This window comes from Chelonus insularis, unplaced genomic scaffold, assembly GCF_013357705.1.
Source record: "Chelonus insularis isolate UGA/USDA-ARS -01 unplaced genomic scaffold, ASM1335770v1 scaffold_362_pilon, whole genome shotgun sequence".
Classification (NCBI taxonomy): domain Eukaryota; kingdom Metazoa; phylum Arthropoda; class Insecta; order Hymenoptera; family Braconidae; genus Chelonus; species Chelonus insularis.
This window is the reverse complement of record NW_023276793.1, coordinates 572,240-594,574: the sequence shown is the minus strand read 5'-3', so window position 1 is coordinate 594,574 and position 22,335 is coordinate 572,240. Positions and strand designations below refer to the sequence as shown.

Below are 22,335 nucleotides of genomic sequence, written 5' to 3'. Positions count from 1 at the left end.
TATTTTTACTCTTTCAAATAAAGATTTTATCACACTACTTTTTAATCCATGGCTATCTAAATAACAAAAATGTGCACAAGTATTTTACTTTGTTATATGTGTCCAAATGTAAATGTATTCATGTACATATATGTAAATTCTTCAAGTGTTATGTAAAATGGTGCAAATATTACATGTGTACGCATTAAATCAGCTGATAAACTAAAAAACTGACTACAAATTTCCAGATTTAAAGTGAATATATAGTTCGAAGAAAAAATACACGATAGTGAGTCTATTTTTTAAAAAAATAACTTTGTACATATGTGCACGATTATATTGTCTGTTATAAAGTTTTTAAAAAATGGTGAAATACAATTACTATGATTATTATTCAATCTATCATGTGCTTTTTTCTTTACTTCTCAGAAATCATTAACCATAATAAGTAAACATGTATATATATTATAATACTGTATATTGTAAACGAAAAAAAGAAGTAATAATAAGAAAAATGAATGAGTGGTATTTTATTAATTGTTAACATGACGTAAATTAAAATGTATAAATGTTGATTGTATCAATATTCACGTGTGTACATAAAGCTTAAAAAATTTTATTATAACCTTAATAATTCAAAAATGTACAAATTCAAGCCATTTGTTTTCGTAAAACACGATTCAGAATCATCGTCAATAGATAAACAAACTCCAAGAGCTAGAAGTGGCCATAGAATAGTGTGTGATGAAAGATATCTTTATTCTTATGGTGGCTACAACCCGTGGGTTCCTGACGATGATCGTGTGCTAGTTGATGATAAAATTTGGCAAGAAAGTCGACCATTATTTAAAGAATTGTGGAGGTTTAATTTAACAACAGAAAAATGGACACTTTTACCAGGACGTGAAAATTTACCTAATGAACTAGCATCAACTGCTGTTATTTTACGTTCTGGGAAACTATTAATTCACGGTGGTACTGCTGCACCATTTGGTGAAAGTTGCAATAATCAATTGTACGTGTGTGATTTAGATACTGGTAATGTTGAGTTACTCAACGTAAGAGGAACGTTACCAGATCCTCACTATGGACAAGCACTTGTTTGCCATGGCCCTTACCTCTACACTGTTGGGGGAACTACTGGATTTGAATATAGTTGTGATATACATAGGATTGATTTAAGAACTGGAGTATGGGAAAGTGTGTACATATGCTCAGGTAGAGATATTACAGAACCTGGTGGAAGATATAGACATGAATTAGCTTACGATGGAAAGATGATTTATCTTCTAGGAGGTGGTACATCATTAGAATGTTTTGGCTTTACGGTAATTATTATTTTATACTTCAACTTATCATAAAAGTAATGAGATTCTGCTACTTTGGATCACAAACTTTCTAAGCTCAGAAATTGAAAACGATTATAAATATCAATTATCGAAAATAATTTTCTTTATAGGATATTCCAGCTTTTGACCTAGAAAAAAATAGATGGCTTTGTCTTCAAACATACGGTGACCTAAATAATAATCCATGGATTCCTGGTCCACGACGGTCACATGGGTCTGTACAGTATACGGATCCAGCAACAGGTGAAATAAACGTCATCATATCAGGCGGATATACTGGTATTCATGTATACGATGACGTTTGGAAGCTTAACTTGAAACGACTACAATGGACATGTCTCAAAAAATTTAATACTGTTTTGCCAAGACCAGTATATTTTCATTCAGCAGCTGTTACACCAGCTGGTCGCATGTATACTTTTGGAGGAATTAACCAATGTGGATCACACTTTGATGTAAATATTTATTAAATATATAAATATAATCGTTTTATTTTCTTTGTAATTAAAACTTATTTATTTTTCAGAGCTCAAGAACATCAGCAGTTCATTCTGTTTGGTTGGTTATACCAAAACTTACTGAAATATGTTGGGATGCAATAAGTTACTATTATAAAGATTCGTGGAAAGATAAAACACGAGATGAATTAATAAATATCGGAATACCTTTAAAATTCATAAAACGCTTAGGTTTCGAAAACTAAATGACGCATTTGTTCATTTCATGATTATTTACTGTTTTACTTTTCAACAAAACCTTTACAGCGATATTCATTTTTCAATATTATGGTATATTTTTTTATAGTGAATTTCAATAAATATATTGAAAAATGCATAATTATTAACATAAGTTGAATGAATTGTGTTTCTAGTTTTATTGTTTATTTATAATAATTGGCTTTACAGTTGATATAATAAACTATATAATGTGATAAATTAACTCATTATTCTTTAAAATTAATTATTAAATTATAATACTGTGATTCTGAAACTATATATAAAAATTATTCAAAGTTGAGGAATAGAATAATGTTTATTTAGTTAGATGTGAATTTATTATATTTTGAAACTGCTATTTCAATAAATAGGATAAATATATAAAATCAATAAAAATAAATAACCAGTAACTGATGTATATTTTTAGCTTCTTAAATGGCAATAAGATGAAATAAATGTACCAGCCCACAAAATTACTATTAAGTGATTTATTTTTGAATTATTATTGAATTAAAATGAAATTATGTGCCATTAAATAATAGAATAATGGTAAACAGATCATATTTCCTGTTTAAAAGTAAAATTATTTTGTATAAGTTTATTTAAATGTCATTGTGCCAGTTCTTATTCAGATACATTTGTGTTATCAATCATTGAATGATAGAATGAATAAGTTAATTTTTTCACATACTAATGACTATTTAATGATCATCTATTTTCCAATGTTCCAATAATTTCTTCAACGTATTAAAACTATCAATTACTCAGCTACTCGGTGAAATATCTAGAAAAATATATAACTAAAAATCATTCTACTAACAAATTGAAAACACTTTATATTTTATTGTTGACTTGATGATAAAATTTCCTGTCAACTTTTTATATCTAAACCAATTTTAAATATTTTTAATTTTACTAAAATCATTAATTATGCATTCTTATAATCAAATTACTTCGACGCATTATTCAATATCTATATTGCATAAAGAATATTTTTTACATAAATATATAAATATTTATGCCATTGAACATCATCCCAGAAATGTTTTTTTGGCTCGTCAGCTCTATTACATTAAAAGAGTTTAGAGTATCTAGTAGTGCAGATATGTGCATGTATTTAAACTTACACATAAACGAGAGATTGACGTATTGTCATAAATCTTAGGAATTGCAGAATACAATAGTATCTAAAGAAGAATTTTGAAAATTAAGTTAAATTTGTACATATCACATATTTTCATCATTTTACCCCACACATCTTATAGTATCCCCTCACAAAGTAACCAACCATTCAAAATAGATCTGCGCAAGAAAATGCGCACTAGAAAAGACGAAGAATTTTGTGTTTTTTGCAAATTAAAAAAAAATAAGCTAATTAGTTATTAAAAAATTAAGCAAAATAAATTAATTATATATTAAACAATTTATTTATTTATTAAGGTATTTCCTAAAAATAATAATGATGACTTTGAAGATCTTAATACGAACTATAGCATTAGCCATTTCATAAGGTAGGGTTAGGTATTCTTGTCACATGTCTTTCACTATCGTGTATTAATTTGCGCATGTTTATTCTTATTGGTTGATCACATTTAGAGGACAAAGTATCGTAGAAAGGAAGGGATGAAGGAGAAGTTAAAAAATGTATTAGTCGACTGTGTATTATCGTCATATTCGTGGTATACGATAATCTGTATACGTGTCTTGTTATTAGATATAAGGTTTCATCAGAAAGAGTATCTTTTAAGAGAGTCGAACATGTGCAATCTCATCGTGAGAATACATACGAATACGTTTATATTCATTACGGCACGCTTGACGACGACAACTAAGCATTGAAAATGTCTAAAATTTTCCAACAGTGACGAGAAAAAGTAAATTAGACAAACGTTGTTAAATCGATGAAATTGAAATCAATTTATTGTAACTCCAATATCACCGTTAATTTATAATTTATAATTTATAATTACAAATTAATTTATATTGTCGTTGTTATTATTATGTACATCAACTGCAACAGTACAACAAAAATAACAGTAACGTGAGGTCCATAGACTTTTCCTATGTATAAATTTGTGCTGAAGTGATCAATCGAGTTATTTATAGTAAAAATAAGCAGAAATGGAGCAGAAAAGGGTTTACAAGGTCGTGCTTACTGGAGGTAAAATCATTTTTATATTGATCTATCTAAGTATTAATAACAATCAGGTTAGAACCGCAGATAAAAAACAATTCCATTATTTTATATATATTGAAAACCTTAGATTTTTAAAATAGTAACTCATATTTTTGGAACTAATCATTTACTCAACTCAATGCTATAATTATTATTGTTGACATAACTAAGTGTTTTTATATTGATGTTTTATTTATTAAATAAATCTTGTATCTATTTTAGGGCCATGTGGAGGAAAAACCACAGGTCAGACACGCCTCTGCACGTTTTTTGAAAATATGGGATGGAAGGTGAGAAGTTTTCCAATATTTACACATTTTTATTGCTTTATAAGTATTTCATATAGCATATTAAAATATAAAATTAGTACACTTCATTCAGTAAACAATACTTTTTTTTATTAATCCAATTTAGTGGATTTTTTAAAGATGATTACTTGAATTAAAGTATAATGTGTATGTATATATACGCAAGTATATACATCACAATAATTCAATTTCGTGGAAATAAATTTAAATTACATTGAAGTCATTGTCTGTCCGATTAAAAAAATTGATAAAATACACAGCAATTGATAATTGCAAATGTAATGATTTCTTTAACAAGAAAAAGTAATTTTTTTCAAACGAAATGATGTACAAAAGGAAATTATTATTTGCTTTTGCACCATATATTTATCATGTATTATTGTGGTGGTAAATGCGAATAGAGTGCAGGTAGCTGTCTTATTCCGTTTCAGGTATTCCGTGTTCCCGAGACAGCGACTGTCCTGCTCAGGTATGCTATCATGAATTTAACCAATAACGCATCTTCGACTGATAATAAAAATCAAATGTAAAGAATATTTTTCTATTATTTTAAATAATTTCAAATATGCCAATTCTATTACAAATAGTATATATGTTACTTCTTACCACGGTTATACTTTAGATAATGTTATCATTTATATTTTATTTTTTATTCTCTAAGTTGAAATAAGTATAAAAAGTTATATTTTTATTTTTCTTTCTGTAAAGTAATTTTGTTTCGTTCTGTGAAGATAATTCCCACATTTTGATGACATTAATTTTAATATTTCATATTTTTAATTTCAGTGGCGGTATCAAGTTTTCTGATCTCACAGATGAAGATAGTAAGTTATTTAAACAAATAAACCAATAAATACATAATGATATCGGGGTTTTAAGTACTTATAGAAAACTAATAGTATTATAAATATAAATAGATTACATATATAGATATATGTAAATGTATATACATTATACATAAATTTATCATCGAAAGTTGCGCACGTGATAGTAACTTTCACGTGTCTTACAATTGGCTTATTTAAAATCTTATTATAAATAAGTAGATATGTAATCGTCAATGAATCACGTATTAACGACAATAATCACTTGCAAGGATTCTTTGGCTTCATTATATTTAATATAAAAGCTGTGGTTCCGATAAGATAAAATTTATATTATTTATAAAAAATGAAATTACTATTATTTGATAATCAATAACATTGTTACAATTTTCTATGATTAAAGGATTCAAATTTCAAGAAAATCTGCTAAAAACCATGATACAAATTGAGAATACTTTCTTCACATTGGGTGAAAGCTGCAAAAGAAACTGTCTGATCATTTGTGATCGTGGAGCTATGGACGCATCAGCATGTAAATAAAATTTGCATAATATTATATTCGTAGCTAATCACATAAACATCTGATTAAAAATTAAAGTTAATCTCATAACCATTAAAAATTAGATACTTTTATTTTTGAAAAGGCGAATTATCTTTAAAAAATAATTAATTTCTTTCAATATCGTATAGCAGTAAAATTATTCTGCAAACTAGGGTTAATATAAAATGACCTAAACAGATAGAAACTAGTTTCATTCTGTTTCTAACTAGTCTTGTCCTATTACAACTCGAAAACAAATTGTTCATAAAAATGGCAATAATTAGAATTAGGTCACTTTAATGTATTATTCGTATATTGAAATGAATGAATGAATTCATGAACTGGTAGGAAAATATTTTTCGATTTTTAACGATAAAAGTAGAAAAAACTGCTATACTTTTACTCAAATGACATGTATTTAATATTTATCGTATAGTTATGTAATTTTTAATGTTTAATACTTCAACTATAGAACACGCACATTATGCAATAATTTGATACTCAATTGTAGATAGTAGTAATAATATCAGTTTATCATCTATTCACAGTTATACCAAAAGAAAAATGGGATTTAATGTTAGCCACAAATGGTTGGAATAATGTAGAACTTCGAGATAATCGATACAATCAAATAATTCATATGGTGTCTGCTGCTAATGGTGCTGAAGACTTTTATTCAACAGAGGAACATGCTTGTCGTTCAGAAGGAGTAGAATTGGCACGAGAATTAGATTACAAAGCAGCAGCTGCTTGGATTGGTCATCCCTATTTTGATGTCATTGACAATTCTCAAGATTTTGAGTCCAAAATTTGTCGCATGATTGAATGTGTTTGCCAAAAGCTTGGTATTGATACGGGTGATCGATTACGTGCAAGTAGTCGAAAGGTTAAATTTCTCGTTAAAGGCCCATTGCCACCAGATAGCGAATTTCCACCTTATCAAGATTTTGATGTTGTACACAATTATCTGCAGACAAGAACACCAAGCATGCAAGCCCGGTTACGAAAACGTGGGCAAAAGGGTAAGCAACAATGCAGTATATTCTTAAAAAATTTATTTAATTTTTTACGTAAATATGAAATTTGTCTTTTGTTTTGGTAGAGACTCTAAATTTGCTATTTTTAAGGTCATTGGTCGTACATCCACACTATTAGAAGACCTAAAATTTGCGGCCAAGTTGTGGAGGTCAAGACACAACTTACTCATCGAGATTACTTGAACATGCTTGCTCAACGAGATGATGCGCATTTTACCATATTTAAGCGCAGACGATGTTTTTTAATTAATAATCAGTATTTTCAATTAGATATTTACCGAGAACCAGGACATCCACGGTATTATTTTATTTATTTTAATATTTGTTTCTCTCAAAATAATAGTTTTCTATTAGAATAAAAGCCTGAATGTTGATGTACAATCAAACAAAAATTTTAGTTTTTTATTATAAAAATTTAATAAAAAAGCAAATAATCACAAGCTATAAAATCATTAAGTATTTAATTGACATGGAATTAGAAGTATAGAGTATAGAAGGTTAATGTGTTATTGCCTTCCATTTAGATAATGTTTTTGAGTTTATTCTTCCTAAACTCAAAATCAAATTAATCGATGTGTACATTGCTAATATTCAAGCTTTTTGCACATTTATTTGTTCATATTTCATTGATACTACTATTATATTGTAGATGTCGAGGACTTTTATTGCTAGAGACTTACACAGCATTAACAGGCGACAATCTCAAGAGTATTCTACCAAATTTCTTATCCATCGAAAAGGATGTGACTGGCAATCCAGACTACAGTATGTTCAATTTAAGCTTGCGGGAAGAATGGAATGTCATTGGCAGTAAATACTGTTATTATTTACAAGGCATGTATGATTAATATATATTATAATATGTCAATAACTATTACAAACAATACAATGTACATTACATTTTTTTTATTATTATAATATGTGCTAAAATGCAAAATTTTTACAAAACACTTAAAGATTAAAATGAATTACAGGAATGGCCAATGGAGAAGATGGTGATAGTAACGATAGTATTCTACGACCTATTACTACAAGAACAACTGATAAAAAGCGAGACAAATCTTGTGAAAATTTGGATACTGATGTTTCACAAAAAACAATAAATAAGGTCAATGGTATTACGGGTATTCGTAAATTAAATGGTAATAATGATAAAAATTGTGGCTGTGAGAAAAAAATCAATTATTGTATGTTTTCAAAAATTACTGAAGTCACTAATCATAAAAATGGTGATGGAAATGATAGCAATATTGATGAAAAATTACTGAAAAAAAATAATAAAGATGCTAACAACAAAATCGCCATTAATAATAATGATAATTGTCTTGACTCCAGTAATAAAATCTCTGAAGGAAAGATCTGATGAATGGTGCGGTTATAGATCGTGCTAATTATAAATTTTTGCCGAGTAGTATTTTTCATTTTGCTATAAAAAGAATATTGGCTTTAGTGTGTGTCAATGTATTTCAATTAGTAATTTATTTATCGAAATTGATGAAAAAGAGTATTTTATTGTTACCATTATTCATCATATCGCATTTTCAACTCTTGGCAAGTTTAATAGTTTTTAATTTAAAATTTTGAAAAAATAAACTTGTTTTATTACATTTTCATTTAAAACATTAAGGACAATTACTTATTAGGAATGATCGGAAAAATATTTATTTATTCATTTGTTATTCAATGTATAACATACTGATCATGCTACATTACTTTACCGAAAGTATTGAGAAAGATGACGACACCGGTGTCGATAAAATAAAAAAGTAAATGAAATAAATTTAAATACGTATGTATATTTATTTTTGGATAATTGTGATAAACATACACGTACAACTACGTTAAAAAATCAAGAATGAAATCATAGTAATAAAATAGATTAATAAGCAAATCAATCATTTTTGTTTATCACATTAATCATTATGACTCTGAAAATTTGCTGAGTTTGTGTAATTCTATTTGTATGTGAGTATGATATTATTTAATAAGATGAGATCATGTAATTGTTATTACTATCATTATTATCATCAATTTCTATCTCTTTTATTGATACTTAAAGAAAGAATATGAATTGATTTTTGATTGAATTTCAAATTTTGATGTAAGTTTATGAAATAATATAATAAGAATATAAACATAAAAATATTATTGTATAACAATTTAATATTAAGAATATCCAAAATATTATTTGAGTTTGATGCAAGCATGGAATAAGATATTTAATTTAGTATTCAAATATTTTTTATAATCTAATTTTCATAATCATTATAACATATTGATTTAATTTTTAAAAAATATTTTTGAACAAAAGGGAAAAATAAAAAATAACTACAGCAATAAATGAAGTTATTTTCATGGAGTTGTAGAATTCTTATATTATATAATAGTCCAAATTAAATAATAAGTATATTTAACGATTTTATTATCTGTTGGTTTTTTTCATTTAACCTTTGTTGGTTACATACATATATATACACACGAATGCTAAATAATTAGAAAACCACTAAAATTTTAATTTTATTGTTGTGGCATGAGTGGTGTCCACGTGTTTCAAATACCTCGCTCCAACTTCGATACCTTTCTCATGAAGAGACATCAGACGATTTCACACATATCTCATGAAGCGTTAAACAGTGTTAAAGTTATTAGAAAACTAATAATTAATCCCATAGTATTTTATGTTGACGGTTTAATTCTTTTAGAAGGAATCAATTATGGCTCCTAAACTAAAAATGTGGATTCCTGTGATTTTAGCAATTTGTTGGTCGTTGTATTTAAATGAATGGAGCAGAGAAATTGTTTATAAATTAATAGAAGGTGATTTTTCGGGTGCCTATTTACTATATGAAGGTGAAAAAGTTAAACAAAAAGATACTAGGCTTAATGAAGCAACAGAAAAATTATTTAGTCGTGAAGAATTAGCAAAATTTAACAATATAGATGACGGTTTATATTTATCGATTTTGGGTCAAGTTTTTGACGTTTCTAAAGGTAAAGAGTATTATGAAAAAGGATCCACGTATCACGCCTTTACAGGTATTTTATTACTAAATTTACGTTGTCCCTTAAAAACTTTATTTTATCAACAATCTTATTTCAAGGTCGAGATGCCTCTATGGCATTTTTAACCGGCGACTTTACTGAAGCCGGATTGACTGATGATATCTCGTCACTAAAAAATTCTGAAGCCGCATCTTTACATAATTGGTTAAAAACTTATCACGAAAAGTATATTTATAAAGGTAAAATAATTATGTTCTAATAATTTATTCCATATTAAATTTTATTTTCGTGTTGTTGAGAGAGCACATTTAACATTTTATACTTATTAATATATTTCATTTTTGTAGGAAAGTTAATCGGTAGGTTTTATGATGAAAACGGAAAACCAAAAAAAGACCTGCTTGTATTTGAAGGCAAAGTAAAAGAAGCCCAAAAAGAACAATCGGCTGAAGAAGTATTGAATAAGAAATTTCCACCCTGTAATGTTGAATGGAGTAAAGAGCAAGGTACCAGATATTGGTGTTCATCTTTGAGGTAAATCTCAAAATAATCCTAAAAAGTATTGTATCTTAAAATTAATATCCTCTCAAAATGTAATATAATGTTACGATATACAATTATTAAAAAATTCATACTTTTTAACAAATATTCAATATATTTTTTGCTTCTAGTGGCGGAATTTCTAGAGATTGGACAGGAGTTCCGAGACAATTTTTAGAAAATCCATCATCTCAACAAAGAAGATGTGCTTGTGTTAATTTAGAAAGTCTGGACTACTTACATGGTAAAGCAAACTTTCGAGAATATGAAGACTGTGCATCAGATGCAACAACATGTATCGTAAAAAGTTAGTTATTTTGATAATTTCATCGTTAAACTGTTGTTATAAATTTTGTATGCACACTTAAATTTTCTACTTAATCATTGGTGATGGATTTATTTTGTTGATAAACAGAATTAGAATCTCATTTGTAAAAATTTGTATATTACAATAATTTAATAAAGTACACATTTTTGCGATATAAAGTTTTTTTTTAATTGTCAATGAAAATAACATCAAATCCCAATATACTATCGAATAGATCGACAGTCATTTACTTTAAAATTCACAGGTTAAAGATCCAAGAGTTCATTTGAATATAATTAAATTTCCACAAAGTTTGCATTTGAATCTATTAGCATTGTTTATTAAGAATAAAAAGTTTTAAAAACACTTCATTCTCTTACCTCGAATTACAAATAATCATTTTCAGTCTTAGCATTGATAGAAATAAAGAACTTAATTATAAATCATTACAAAATTACTTATTGAATATTAAACTTATACCTATTTACATTTTGATAGAAAAATGATTTACTGTTGAATTATTTAAAGAAATTCAATTTGTTGGGGACATAGCATCAGCTTTGATAGCACTTAGTTTTTTAATTAAAGCTTGCATTGATACGCTTCCAGATTTAAGTTTAAACTTTGAACCAAAAACTCTTTTTATTTTGGCTTTTCGTTTTTTTATTTTTGCATCGCTAGATTTGGAATCACTACTAAACTGTATCAATCTTTTGAATTTTCTGGCACTTATCACAGTTGAATTTTCACTCATTCCGTCTATTTCTTCATATATTGTCTCCAAAGTCGTTGTTGGTTTTTTTTTCAAACTTCTGTCTAAATAATAGTCTCGTATTTTACCATCAGTATCCATTTCTGAATAACTTCTCTTTTGTGGCTTCAAACTACACCTTGAAAATTTACATTTATTGTTAATGAAATTTTATACAAAAAATTACTCAAAAAATCGATCTAGAAGAAGAAAACCTTCTATTAAGGATCTCTGAAGATGTAGAACGATTTACACGCTTCCTCATCGAATATCTCGTTGATTTAGGGACTGAAACATCACTTTCTACAGTAAGCATCTCCATACTGGCTACAACATCTGGCAAATTTTCACCGCAGTTCATGCTTTCTCCTTCACTAGAATTAATTTTAATCAGTTTTTGTCAAATAATAAAAAAAAGTTATTAAAAAAAGAAAATTCGAAAATTCTTAGCTCACTCAATCATATGTCATGATGTAACTTTTGAGATTATAATAATAATCAAGTTCTTAGAGATAAAAACGATTGTATTTTACTTTAAATTTCTGATGTATTTGTGTATCAAAAGAAATTGTTATAATTTAAACAAATATAACAATAATTTTGTTTAAATCCACTTACATCATTTCAGCGTTTTCGTCAGCCATGAATCCAACTATTTTGACGAAAAAATTTAACTAAAATTACACCAAATTAGTGATGAGCCATTAGTGATAGTAATCATTGAGTTAAATATATATTATCAATATTTATATGATCGAATTTTCATAAAAATAGTGATTTTCAAAAAAAATGATAACGTTTATGTTTTATTTTTTCTCTATATGCATATAACCTATTGGCTATTTTCATATTTGATTACAAACGGCCATATCTATTGAGTTTGACTATACATATGCTTTTTGTTCTTTCAAATTACCAACAGTAGATAAAATCGCAGTTAGCTTATTATAATAAGCTATAGCACAAAGAAGTTTTTACATTGTTCGTTAGAGCATCAAACTGTATGTTCGGTAAAAAAGTGTAAATAAAAGTAAAATTCAACCTTAGATTCAATTGTAATTAATCAGTGTTTTTCATCATAAAATTGTCTGTTTCACAGTTTTATAATATTATATAAATGGCAAGTACATCTAGCGATCAGTCAATAATTGCTCAAAAAACATGGGAGATGTCAAATAACGTTGAAATGATCAGCACAATGGACGAAATTTATAGATATGATCGACAAGAACAGCAAGACATCCTTACAGCGAAACCATGGGAAAAAGAGTAATTACTATTATCATGTAATCACATTATTATTCTCTAAATAAATATTCATTTCTATATTTATTTTCAGTCCGCACTTTTTTAAAGATATCAAAATATCTGCTCTAGCTTTATTGAAAATGGTAATGCATGCAAGGTCTGGAGGTACTCTAGAAGTAATGGGTCTATTATTGGGCAAAGTGACAGCAAATACAATGATCGTAATGGATTCTTTTGCTTTGCCCGTTGAAGGAACTGAAACTAGAGTAAATGCTCAAGCTCAAGCATATGAGTACATGACAGCATATATAGAAAACGCCAAACTTGTAGGAAGACAAGAAAATGCTATTGGTTGGTATCATAGTCATCCAGGTTATGGTTGTTGGTTGTCAGGAATTGATGTTTCCACGCAAATGTTGAATCAAAATTTTCAAGAACCTTTTGTGGCAATTGTTATTGATCCAGTGAGAACTATTTCAGCTGGAAAAGTTTGTTTAGGTGCCTTTAGAACTTATCCAAAAGGTTATAAACCAGCTAATGAAGAACCTTCAGAGTACCAAACAATTCCATTAAATAAAATAGAAGATTTTGGTGTTCATTGTAAACAATATTATTCTTTAGAAGTCTCATACTTTAAGTCATCATTAGACCGAAGATTGTTAGATTCTTTATGGAATAAATACTGGGTTAATACTCTGAGTTCTTCAAGTCTTCTAACAAATGCTGATTATACTACAGGTCAGATATTTGATTTGTCTGATAAATTAGAGCAATCTGAGGTAGCATTAGGAAGAGGAGGATTTTTAAGCGGTAATGATTCACATGATCGTCGCACAGAAGATAAACTCGTAAAAGCTACAAGAGACAGTTGTAAAACAACTATCGAAGTCATTCATGGTTTAATGGCCCAAATAATTAAAGATAGATTATTTAATCATGTGGGGAATTGTTCTATGGAAACTTAATTTTTTTCAGTAACATACTATTTTCACGTGAAAAATAAATTTTAATAATTAATCTTGTAATGGAATAAAAATACAGTACTTTATTTTCACACCTTGATTCGCTAAAAATTATATACAGCATCTGAATTTTTTTGTAATTTGAACCAATAGTTTGTATTTTTCATGAATGGTATTTATGTATAATATATATAATCACTTACATTGTTATAATTTATAAAATTAACATAATAATAATGATAATTATAATAAGAACATATAGGCAAAATTCATTTTCTTCAAAGAGATATAACGTAAAGAGTTGTCATAGGCTTTAAAAGCAAGGCTTACTCTTTATCTACCTGTTCTTTAGAAATAAATTCATAATGTAGTCGAATACCCATTAATAATAATAAATTCCGTATTACATCAAATAAAATAAGGGACGGATCTATGGCTGATACTGACAAATTTTAATTACAGAATAATAAATCTATATAAAATTTTTAAAAAAATTTGTGATCAAAGATAAATTTTTTTATCATCAAGTATATAAAAATTGAAAATTAAACAATGGGATATTTTTAGAGTTAATCGTACAATTAGTAACATTCAGTCAATAACAAGATGAAAATGAATTCAGTGTTAAGTACAAAGATACCTAGATTTCAATCGAACACTTATTGCCATGAAAACATTTCAATATTTTCAGCAGGAAAGTATGAAATCTTTTAGGAGTAGAATATCAATGTTTTTTTATGCATACGGATAGATCTGTATGTCTTCATACTGAAATAAAATTTGACATCCAGCGTTCCGGCCTCTCAATGTGATGATTAAAGCTACGAAAATGAATGATGTACAAATTCATAGCAGAATTTATTTTGTTCTGTTCGGACAATAAGTCTCTCTGTAAATACAATTAACCAACTATAAAAACTAACTATCGATCAACTTTCTTTCATACAATTTACTCGAATCACTTATAATTCTCCATTTAAAAGAAGCATAACCATATTTCACAGTCGTTTTCAGCTACTATATACAGAGCTTTTATTGTTAATTACAAGCATAGTATAAAAGGAAAAGACTCCGTAGAACAAACATCATTGACTTTATATCATCCTGCTCTATTTCATTTCTTCAAAATCTTTTTCAACTTTCAAGTATTCAAGGATATAATTTTGTTACCTAACAATCAGAACATTTCCACTTATGGAAATGTTATTTACTTACAATTTCATATCGTTCATCAATAATAACAAGAAGTTACCCATTGATAGGTTTTACATTAGGCAGCCATATATACAATTTGTGTGATTGCATACTATCACTGGGATCCTGTCAATGGAAAATTGTTTACTTCTGTTTGTTCAAGTACGGGTCCGGACGCTCCGTTGTAAGAGATTCGAATACGCATCCTTAAAACTCCCTGAAAATATTTAAACATTTTATCATTATCTTTATACCAATCTGTTGGAAATTATTTTACCAAAATTTATGATCATGTAACTTACATTGTTAAGACCAGATACTTTAAGAACTTGCGTTACTTGGCCTGAAGGTGATACGACAGTACCTGACGGTGATAGCATTTGCAATTGGAATGTCTGTAACATAAAAAAGTTAATATTTTTCTACTTTTTTTTAAAAAAAGATTTGTTATATAATCACTAAAATGACAACACAACTCAAATAATAATATAATTCTAGTTAAAGCTCAAATTCTTATGTTTTTACAACTTTAAAAACATTTAATTTGTTAATACTAACATTTTATTATTAATATATGTTTTAACATTTTTAAACGAAAGATATTAAGCTTCCCAGTGGGGAGTTATTTTTATTTAAAATAATTAGAAGTATAATTAATTATATTACTAACCCTTGGAACTGCTGCTTGGAAAAGAAAGTCCGTTAATGGTGTAGTATTTGAATTCATTGCAGTCATATTGATAATAAGCAGGTCTAGCACATCTGAAGATCTTTCGACTTTAAAAATTACTTTAAGTCCAGCTTTATCCAGAACAACTATACTTGGCACTTCACTTTGCACTGATGATGAATTAAGAAAACTATCCATCAAAAAATTTGGTGAGGTAGGACTGAAGATTTGTGATGATGGCTGAGTTTGTCCTATTGCTGGAGTTGTAGTAGTAGATGTGCCAAGGTCAAGACCACCGAGAAGATCTAAAAGATCGTTATTATTGGTAGATGCAGCTGATGGTGTCGTAGCAGACGGAACAGTTGCAATAGGCATTCCTAAGTCGGAAGACCCAAGAAGATCAAGAAGTGCACTTGAGTCTGATGTTGGTGTTGTTTGAATTGGTTCAGCTGCTGATTTTTCCTCTTCTATGTCTTGATCACCGTTAACCATACCAATGATTCCGTTTGCTTGTGGTCGAGCAGTTTCCATTGGCGGCATTCTCTCTAGTAAAGCTGGTCTAAGATGATCAAATTTTCGGAAAAGTTGAGAAAACTCAATGCCTCTTTGTTGAAGTTCGATATGTAGATTGCTACCAAATGTGTCGATTATCTGGCGAATCTTCCTGTAAAATCGAGGTGGTCTACTGAAACATTTAACCTCCAGAATCACGAGGAAAATATCTAGGATGGAAGAGACGATGTGGGAATGGTATATAAGGAAAAAATCTATTTTAATTCTACTTACTCATTTCCACGATGGAATCTTGTGCTTAACTTTGTCAGTGATAATAGTGCATATTGCTTTGTTATTACTGTATTTTGAGGACTCCAAAGTAACCTTTGGTATACATCAATCACATCATCTTCAGTCAGCTAAAAAACAATTTTTAGTATCTAATGTTCTATTAGAAAAAAATTAGAATAAAATGATTTTTACATACATTTACAGGAGCTTCAGCATCTTCTGGGGGTTGTCCATAAAGTAATAAATCTCCATATTCTCCAATGCACCACGTGGCAACTTGAGCCAATGGTTGTTTATCAAAAGTATCCTTTTCGAGAGCATGCCAAAGGGCATTGACAGCATAACTCTGCTGTGATTGCGTTTCAGAGATAAGTTGGATAGTGCATGCTACCACATCATCCCTCACGTAATTACCAGCAGCGATAAGAACTTTGAACAATGTCTCAAGATGCCAACGCTTATTTGGTGCATATCTTTCAGCTGACATGACAATATTACTACTACACTGAGCTTTAAATTCTGGATCAGCTCGTTCAAGAAATAAAAGTAGCTCTTTCATCATATTTCTAATGTTATTAGAATTTACTAAAGCAAAACTTAACTCCATTGCTCGTCTTCTTATCGAAACATCTGGATCTTTTAGGCACTCCAGGATTGTCGAGCGGTGTCGTTGAACTGCACTGGTATCCACGTAAACAGTCTTCAATAATGTATTTAAAGCAACATAACGAATGTTTTTATCATTGTTAAGTAAAAATCGTCCAAGAATGTTAACTGCTAATACTCTTAATCCACTTTCTGATTTAATGTCCATGATAGAAAGGACAGTTTCATAAAGAATAGTATTACCAACGTTTTTACTAGTTTCAGTGTTTGTTGCAACTTGCGCAAGAATATCATTCATAGCTTCGGAAGCATCTACATCATTACGTCCCAAAATTCGCAATAACCGAAGGATTTTAACTTGAAGAAATGGATCTGACACACCGGAAACATCATGTTCTGGAGAGTAGCCTGCCAGGATGAGGTTTTTAAGAATCCTTACGAGATTTGGAACAATCTGAAATTATTTGTACATTAAATTTTACTATTACAATTCCTTGATCATAAAACAATGAAGCAATAGGAGTAAAGAAATAGAGAACTTCGTTAAGAAAGGGTGCATGTACCTAAGAAGGGACGTTAAATAACAAAAAATTAAAAGCTGTAAATGATTATTAAAATAATTGACTATAAAATTATGAAATTCATTTGACAATCAAGCGCTGTTGATTGATAAACGTTCAATTAGTTGAATTACAAGGTCGATTTTTTCACCATCAGAAGAATTGTATGAATAAATATAACCAAGATATGAAGCATAAAAATAAAACGTCCCTGTGAATAGTTATGTTAAATTTTTAATTAGTATTAAAATAATAATAACAACAATAATCATAATAATGATAGTGAATTAATCTTCTGTTTGATGTAGAGCAAATTAAGATCGTCGTTGAATCATATCTCAGCAATAATCCATATGAATCCCAATATGTAAATATTATTAGACTAATAAATGAATGTAAAAAGAACAAAATTATCCAAGCAATAAATTCATGCAACATCAAAACGATAGCACATTCAACGGATAAATGATCTTTACCTCTCTATGGCCGCATTCCTAAACAAGATAAAAGAAATGATATTTGTTTATTATGAAATGTTGTGAGAATCGCAGAAACGTGCGTCAACAAGGTTCCATTATTATTAATATTAAATATACGATTCTGTCTGTGACAGATGTTATGAATGTGATAATATAAATTAAAACGCACCTTTTTAAAGTGATTCAATGTATCAACGCTGTTTTCGCACATCTCAGTAATTAAAGTAACTCCAGTAATCAACACTCCATGATTCTTTTCAGTTAAAAGGCTCCTAGTCGCTGGTAAAAACATTTCCATCAATTCTGGAACTCTTCGGATAATTCTAAAAGCACATAGTGCTGCTTTCTTTTTTATATAAGCATTTGGTGACTTCATTAATCTTTCAACTTCAGCCGCCAAATCTCGGGCCATTCCTGGTGATGCGATAGCTCCTAACGTACATAAAGCTAGACCAATTACAAATTGGGTTGAACTATTTAAATCACTGTATAGAAAACGGTTGTATAAATTAGTTATTTGATAATATACTTTAAGTATAGAAAATAATTATAAAAAATGCTACATTTACTTTTTAAGACAATTGGTAATAAGAAGATGAACGTCTTGTCTTTCATCGAGTAATAACATTGCACCTAAATAACCGATTCGTTTATCCGTAAACCTTGGAGACGCTATAAGTTTCAAACATTCTAACTGGCCAAAGTGCGCTGGATAACTAGAAGAATAATTTTATTGTTAACATTTTTTTTTTATTTTCAAATTTACTCATTAAAATGTACAACTTACCCTAACATGTGAATATAAAGAAGTTTGGCAATATTTCTGCATCTCCAAACGCTATCTTCTTCTCTGAATGTTGACCTTATGTACGCGCATTCTTTGTTGACAACAGTACGTTCTTCTGCAGCAGTTCGTGCAGCTCTTATTTGCCTGATAAGATCTCGTAGCCGAGTTGGTGCGGGCATTCTCACTGTTGAAACTTTTAAATTAACAAGTATGTTATCATGGTGCAGTGTAAGTTAGCTGGACAGTGAGGCATTAAATAATAAAGCAAAAAAATGTAAAATTAACTTATCAAAAATGACTTAAAAATTATGCTCAAGCTTAGGAAAGGTTTATAGCAAAGAAAAAAAATAAACATATACAAATTCATTTGTTAAATTTCAATACCAACCTCTTTCAACAGCTTCATTGATTGCCTGTTTTATGGAGGCCATGTTAAAGGCTGGGTTAAACCTGTAATAAAGCCATGCCAGATTACATGCTTAAAAACAATTATGTCAATAACTCAATACGGTAATGCAGTGAAATTTAAAAATTGACTAAATTATTTTTTACTATTAATTTATTTTAATTTTACTAATACTTTTAAATCGAGTTATAAAACTTTTAAAGACAAAATTTGGTTACCCATGTTCTGATGCATTCATGATTATAATTGGTAGCAGACTCTTCAACTATTTATATTGGAATGTAACACTCAATAACGCTTTTTTATCAGCACGCAGTTCCAATGCACAGCATTCGTCCTGTATGATACACCATGGCAAATGTTAAGTACAGCATGTTGTACGATTGTTCGGAGGTTATAAAAGATATTATTTTATTTCAGGGACATATGATAGTTTTGCGGAACAGTATTTTGTAATATGTAATATAATGATTATTAGCAATGGTTTACAAATACAAAAAAACTTGACCGTTACGACAAAATGGGATTATATAAAGACTATTAGGGTAACTGTCAAAAGAAAATCTGGTAGCATACCTGTACCATTGCTATCAAAGTATTATTAAATTTTTCATTAGTTTTAACCACCAGAAGGAATTCCATATGATAAATGAAGGCTTTAACAATACTTTAAATTAAATAATTAGCGATATTTCATCATATTTAACAAACAAATAAGGAATTTAATATAAAATGATTTTGGAGTAAAGACTAACGATATAGCGCCCTCACTAAGTGTCTGGACCTTCCTCCTAGATCTTCAATTATACCTACGTCTTTTTTAGCTTTCACTTGATATTTCTCATTAAAATATAGATTTTCTTTAACCTACCTATGCTTCAAAGCTATTTCAAAAGTAGTCAGTCCTTTCTCGTAATTTTCAAGGGCATATTTAATCCACGTTATCAACTTTTAGAACCACGAAAAAACACCTTCATCTAGTATCTCACCTCTCTACCTCTCTGTCGTATACATGAACCAAGATGGCCGATATACTGACGTTGTACTTTGCATTCATTTTCTTATTTTTTAATTTTATAATATTCCAAAAAATTTGTTTTAACCGTAAATAACTATCAAATTCATGTATTTTTCTAAATTATTCACAACAAATGAGTTAATAATTTATTCTTAAATATTTATTAAATCTATGTGATGTATTTGAAATACGTAGTCCAATATTATTGTAGGCGGTGAAATTGAATTTTTTTTTGTATTAATTTGCTACTACAATGATATTTATATTAAGAAAATATTCATTTTTATTCATAAAAATGATTTATTTCCGTTACCTTATTTTTAATAAACGATAATTTTTAGTTTCACTGCATTAACCAATCACATATTATATTAAATAAATAATATTTGATGTATCGAATTCTTGCGATCTTACCTCCGATTCAACTCAGGTGGGAGAACACTCCAATCTTCAGTATCATAATATGCCCACATATTGCGTAATATCGATCAACACAATTGGGAAATTAATACAAAAACACTAAAAATCGATATAAAAAACCTACAACTAGTCAAACATTTTCAGAGTGAATTATATCCTTCTATTGACTCACATAATCTAACAGTCTTGATGGCAAACTGTTGAGTGGCTTATCTCTTATCTCGTTCCGGGCCTTGATATCGTACGCTTTGACTACTTTTAGTTCCATATCACCTGAGGGAATTATTGATCTATTAATCAACAAGATAAACACTTGAAGAAATAATAGGTCAATTAACATGGACATTTTCACTTCTTTACAATATATATAATGAGCTCAAATGTTTTCTCTCATAAATAAAACTATTCTTAGAAGTAACAATAAAAATATTTTGGAAATTATTGTTTCTAGATTTTATGTTAAGATAAGTCATTGTCGTCTTGATTACGTGGAGGGCGTACATCACTATTTCTCTTCACACAGTCTACAAGCCAATGAATACCTTCATCTACTCCATCCCTGATAAAAAACATATCTTATCAATTTTTTATTACATTTAAATAAAACTAAAATTGAACATGATATAGTTTCAAATATTATTTGTGGTAAATTATTTTTTGTCAATTTTTCTTTAAAAATTATTAAAATCTAATAATAATTATTACTATCTCTGAATAATATATTAATTTTTGTACCCTTTTAATGCAGATACTGGCATGACCATGCAATCCCTTCGACCAATTAAATGAGCATTTTTATTAAATATTGGTTTTACTTCTCTGATTCCCATTGAATCTAAAATATCTTGTTTATTGGCAAGAACTAAGAGAGGTACTCCTGTTAAGTGTTCTGAAGATATAACTCGATCTATAAAAATGCATTGAAATCGTTGATGATATTTGGATAAAAAGAAATAATATTTTTATTATCAAAAAATTAAAAAAAGCAAAAATTTTTATTTATTTACCGAATGTTTTTTTTGAATCAGGAATTCTCTCTCTATCTGAAGAATCTACAATGTATATAACTGCATGAGATTCTGCGTAATACTATAAAAAAAACATATAATTATCAATTATAATAATAAAATAATAGAGTTGAATGAGTATTTACTCCATTCATACTTTATCCCACAATGATTGAAGTTCATCTTGACCACCAAGATCCCAAAAATTTAATCTTATTCCTGCAATGTCAATCTTTCCTATATTAAGCCCGACAGTTGTTGTTATTTTACTTGGATTCATTCCTTTATAGTTTTTTGTAAATTTGGTTTTCGCCGCTTCCAAATAAGTCTATATCAACAAGCCAATAATGAATAACAAAAGAGTACTTTCATTTGTAATCTTATATTTATGACAATTAAGGTTATACCGTTTTGCCAGCATTGTCAAGTCCCAAAATGAGTATGAAATATTCATCTTTTTGTACCAAGTATTTGTAAAATCCATGAAGTAACGTATACATTTTTATTTTTTTTAATACATCTTAAATTCTTTTGATATATGTCATTATTTTACAGTTATAACCTCTTTGTTGCGTACTATACGATGTTTATTTTAACATAAATCACGTCATCTTTCGATTAATCGAATTCTTCAGAAAGTTCGAGTGTTCAACACACTACT

General features: G+C 28.6%; 7 protein-coding genes across 22 annotated transcripts; 4 read left to right on the top strand and 3 right to left on the bottom strand.

The window, feature by feature from the left end:
- Nucleotides 1–62: 62 nt before the first annotated feature.
- On the top strand, nucleotides 63–2,255 carry slim (scruin like at the midline). Its single transcript, XM_035094372.1, has 3 exons — nucleotides 63–1,307; nucleotides 1,439–1,783; nucleotides 1,855–2,255. Exons 1-3 carry the CDS (start codon nucleotides 621–623, stop codon nucleotides 2,029–2,031), a joined length of 1,209 nt encoding a protein of 402 aa, XP_034950263.1. The 5' UTR covers nucleotides 63–620; the 3' UTR covers nucleotides 2,032–2,255.
- A 1,418-nt stretch (nucleotides 2,256–3,673) lies between these two features.
- On the top strand, nucleotides 3,674–8,710 carry Ttd14 (TRPL translocation defect 14). The gene is made up of 9 exons (XM_035094330.1): nucleotides 3,674–4,205; nucleotides 4,443–4,510; nucleotides 4,960–4,997; nucleotides 5,315–5,352; nucleotides 5,756–5,884; nucleotides 6,442–6,915; nucleotides 7,021–7,228; nucleotides 7,580–7,764; nucleotides 7,905–8,710. Exons 1-9 carry the CDS (start codon nucleotides 4,166–4,168, stop codon nucleotides 8,291–8,293), a joined length of 1,569 nt encoding a protein of 522 aa, XP_034950221.1. The 5' UTR covers nucleotides 3,674–4,165; the 3' UTR covers nucleotides 8,294–8,710.
- Nucleotides 8,711–9,463: 753 nt separating this feature from the next.
- Nucleotides 9,464–10,955, top strand: LOC118073703 (neuferricin). Its single transcript, XM_035094369.1, has 4 exons — nucleotides 9,464–9,966; nucleotides 10,032–10,172; nucleotides 10,281–10,467; nucleotides 10,605–10,955. The coding sequence occupies exons 1-4, from the start codon at nucleotides 9,645–9,647 to the stop codon at nucleotides 10,783–10,785; spliced, it is 831 nt and encodes a 276-aa protein (XP_034950260.1). The 5' UTR covers nucleotides 9,464–9,644; the 3' UTR covers nucleotides 10,786–10,955.
- tant (tantalus) lies at nucleotides 10,932–12,392 on the bottom strand. The gene is made up of 3 exons (XM_035094370.1): nucleotides 12,150–12,392; nucleotides 11,747–11,905; nucleotides 10,932–11,670 (listed from the first exon to the last, which is right to left on the bottom strand). Exons 1-3 carry the CDS (start codon nucleotides 12,173–12,175, stop codon nucleotides 11,313–11,315), a joined length of 543 nt encoding a protein of 180 aa, XP_034950261.1. The 5' UTR covers nucleotides 12,176–12,392; the 3' UTR covers nucleotides 10,932–11,312.
- A 91-nt stretch (nucleotides 12,393–12,483) lies between these two features.
- On the top strand, nucleotides 12,484–14,659 carry CSN5 (COP9 signalosome subunit 5). 3 transcript variants are annotated; one of them, XM_035094402.1, is made up of 3 exons: nucleotides 12,484–12,551; nucleotides 12,631–12,800; nucleotides 12,871–14,659. In XM_035094402.1, exons 2-3 carry the CDS (start codon nucleotides 12,649–12,651, stop codon nucleotides 13,742–13,744), a joined length of 1,026 nt encoding a protein of 341 aa, XP_034950293.1. In that variant the 5' UTR covers nucleotides 12,484–12,551; nucleotides 12,631–12,648; the 3' UTR covers nucleotides 13,745–14,659. The 3 variants fall into 3 exon arrangements, with proteins under 3 accessions (XP_034950293.1, XP_034950294.1, XP_034950292.1); XM_035094403.1 differs by having other exon boundaries at nucleotides 12,519–12,541; XM_035094401.1 differs by having other exon boundaries at nucleotides 12,530–12,561.
- Nucleotides 14,581–20,797, bottom strand: AP-1gamma (adaptor protein complex 1, gamma subunit). 14 transcript variants are annotated; one of them, XM_035094390.1, is made up of 12 exons: nucleotides 20,101–20,250; nucleotides 19,448–19,566; nucleotides 19,212–19,273; nucleotides 18,824–19,016; nucleotides 18,606–18,752; nucleotides 18,206–18,521; nucleotides 18,034–18,051; nucleotides 16,588–17,451; nucleotides 16,392–16,519; nucleotides 15,606–16,287; nucleotides 15,238–15,330; nucleotides 14,581–15,152 (listed from the first exon to the last, which is right to left on the bottom strand). In XM_035094390.1, the coding sequence occupies exons 2-12, from the start codon at nucleotides 19,465–19,467 to the stop codon at nucleotides 15,051–15,053; spliced, it is 2,625 nt and encodes an 874-aa protein (XP_034950281.1). In that variant the 5' UTR covers nucleotides 19,468–19,566; nucleotides 20,101–20,250; the 3' UTR covers nucleotides 14,581–15,050. The 14 variants fall into 14 exon arrangements, with proteins under 14 accessions (XP_034950281.1, XP_034950284.1, XP_034950288.1 ...); XM_035094393.1 differs by having other exon boundaries at nucleotides 18,824–19,007; XM_035094397.1 differs by having other exon boundaries at nucleotides 15,606–16,269; nucleotides 18,824–19,007.
- Nucleotides 20,528–22,324, bottom strand: Arfrp1 (ADP-ribosylation factor related protein 1). Its single transcript, XM_035094408.1, has 5 exons — nucleotides 22,082–22,324; nucleotides 21,832–22,002; nucleotides 21,675–21,756; nucleotides 21,403–21,574; nucleotides 20,528–21,226 (listed from the first exon to the last, which is right to left on the bottom strand). The coding sequence occupies exons 1-5, from the start codon at nucleotides 22,172–22,174 to the stop codon at nucleotides 21,127–21,129; spliced, it is 618 nt and encodes a 205-aa protein (XP_034950299.1). The 5' UTR covers nucleotides 22,175–22,324; the 3' UTR covers nucleotides 20,528–21,126.
- Nucleotides 22,325–22,335: the final 11 nt, after the last annotated feature.

Bases quoted from the DNA above. Each gene is read 5' to 3' on its own strand.
- Ttd14 (XM_035094330.1), top strand. From the start codon at position 4,166: ATGGAGCAGAAAAGGGTTTACAAGGTCGTGCTTACTGGAG. The intron at 6,916-7,020 runs GTAAGCAACAAT...GCTATTTTTAAG, and splicing joins ACGAAAACGTGGGCAAAAGG to GTCATTGGTCGTACATCCAC. The intron at 7,765-7,904 runs GCATGTATGATT...AATGAATTACAG, and splicing joins ATACTGTTATTATTTACAAG to GAATGGCCAATGGAGAAGAT.
- tant (XM_035094370.1), bottom strand. From the start codon at position 12,175: ATGGCTGACGAAAACGCTGAAATGAT. The intron at 11,906-12,149 runs GTAAGTGGATTT...AATTAATTCTAG, and splicing joins GACGAAAACGCTGAAATGAT to TGAAGGAGAAAGCATGAACT. The intron at 11,671-11,746 runs GTTTTCTTCTTC...TAAATTTTCAAG, and splicing joins TCAGAGATCCTTAATAGAAG to GTGTAGTTTGAAGCCACAAA.
- AP-1gamma (XM_035094384.1), bottom strand. From the start codon at position 20,720: ATGTGGGCATATTATGATACTGAAGATTGGAGTGTTCTCCCACCTGAG. The intron at 19,274-20,661 runs GTAAGATCGCAA...GCTTTATTACAG, and splicing joins CCACCTGAGTTGAATCGGAG to GTTTAACCCAGCCTTTAACA. The intron at 18,522-18,605 runs GTAAATGTAGCA...TTTTCTATACAG, and splicing joins ATTACCAATTGTCTTAAAAA to TGATTTAAATAGTTCAACCC.
- slim (XM_035094372.1), top strand. From the start codon at position 621: ATGTACAAATTCAAGCCATTTGTTTTCGTAAAACACGATTCAGAATCA. The intron at 1,308-1,438 runs GTAATTATTATT...TTTTCTTTATAG, and splicing joins TAGAATGTTTTGGCTTTACG to GATATTCCAGCTTTTGACCT. The intron at 1,784-1,854 runs GTAAATATTTAT...TTTATTTTTCAG, and splicing joins AATGTGGATCACACTTTGAT to AGCTCAAGAACATCAGCAGT.
- CSN5 (XM_035094402.1), top strand. From the start codon at position 12,649: ATGGCAAGTACATCTAGCGATCAGTCAATAATTGCTCAAAAAACATGG. The intron at 12,801-12,870 runs GTAATTACTATT...ATTTATTTTCAG, and splicing joins GCGAAACCATGGGAAAAAGA to TCCGCACTTTTTTAAAGATA.
- Arfrp1 (XM_035094408.1), bottom strand. From the start codon at position 22,174: ATGTATACGTTACTTCATGGATTTTACAAATACTTGGTACAAAAAGAT. The intron at 21,575-21,674 runs GTAAATAAATAA...GCATTTTTATAG, and splicing joins TGATTCAAAAAAAACATTCG to ATCGAGTTATATCTTCAGAA. The intron at 21,227-21,402 runs GTACAAAAATTA...GTTTTTTATCAG, and splicing joins CCAGTATCTGCATTAAAAGG to GGATGGAGTAGATGAAGGTA.
- LOC118073703 (XM_035094369.1), top strand. From the start codon at position 9,645: ATGGCTCCTAAACTAAAAATGTGGATTCCTGTGATTTTAGCAATTTGT. The intron at 10,173-10,280 runs GTAAAATAATTA...TCATTTTTGTAG, and splicing joins CGAAAAGTATATTTATAAAG to GAAAGTTAATCGGTAGGTTT. The intron at 10,468-10,604 runs GTAAATCTCAAA...TTTTGCTTCTAG, and splicing joins TATTGGTGTTCATCTTTGAG to TGGCGGAATTTCTAGAGATT.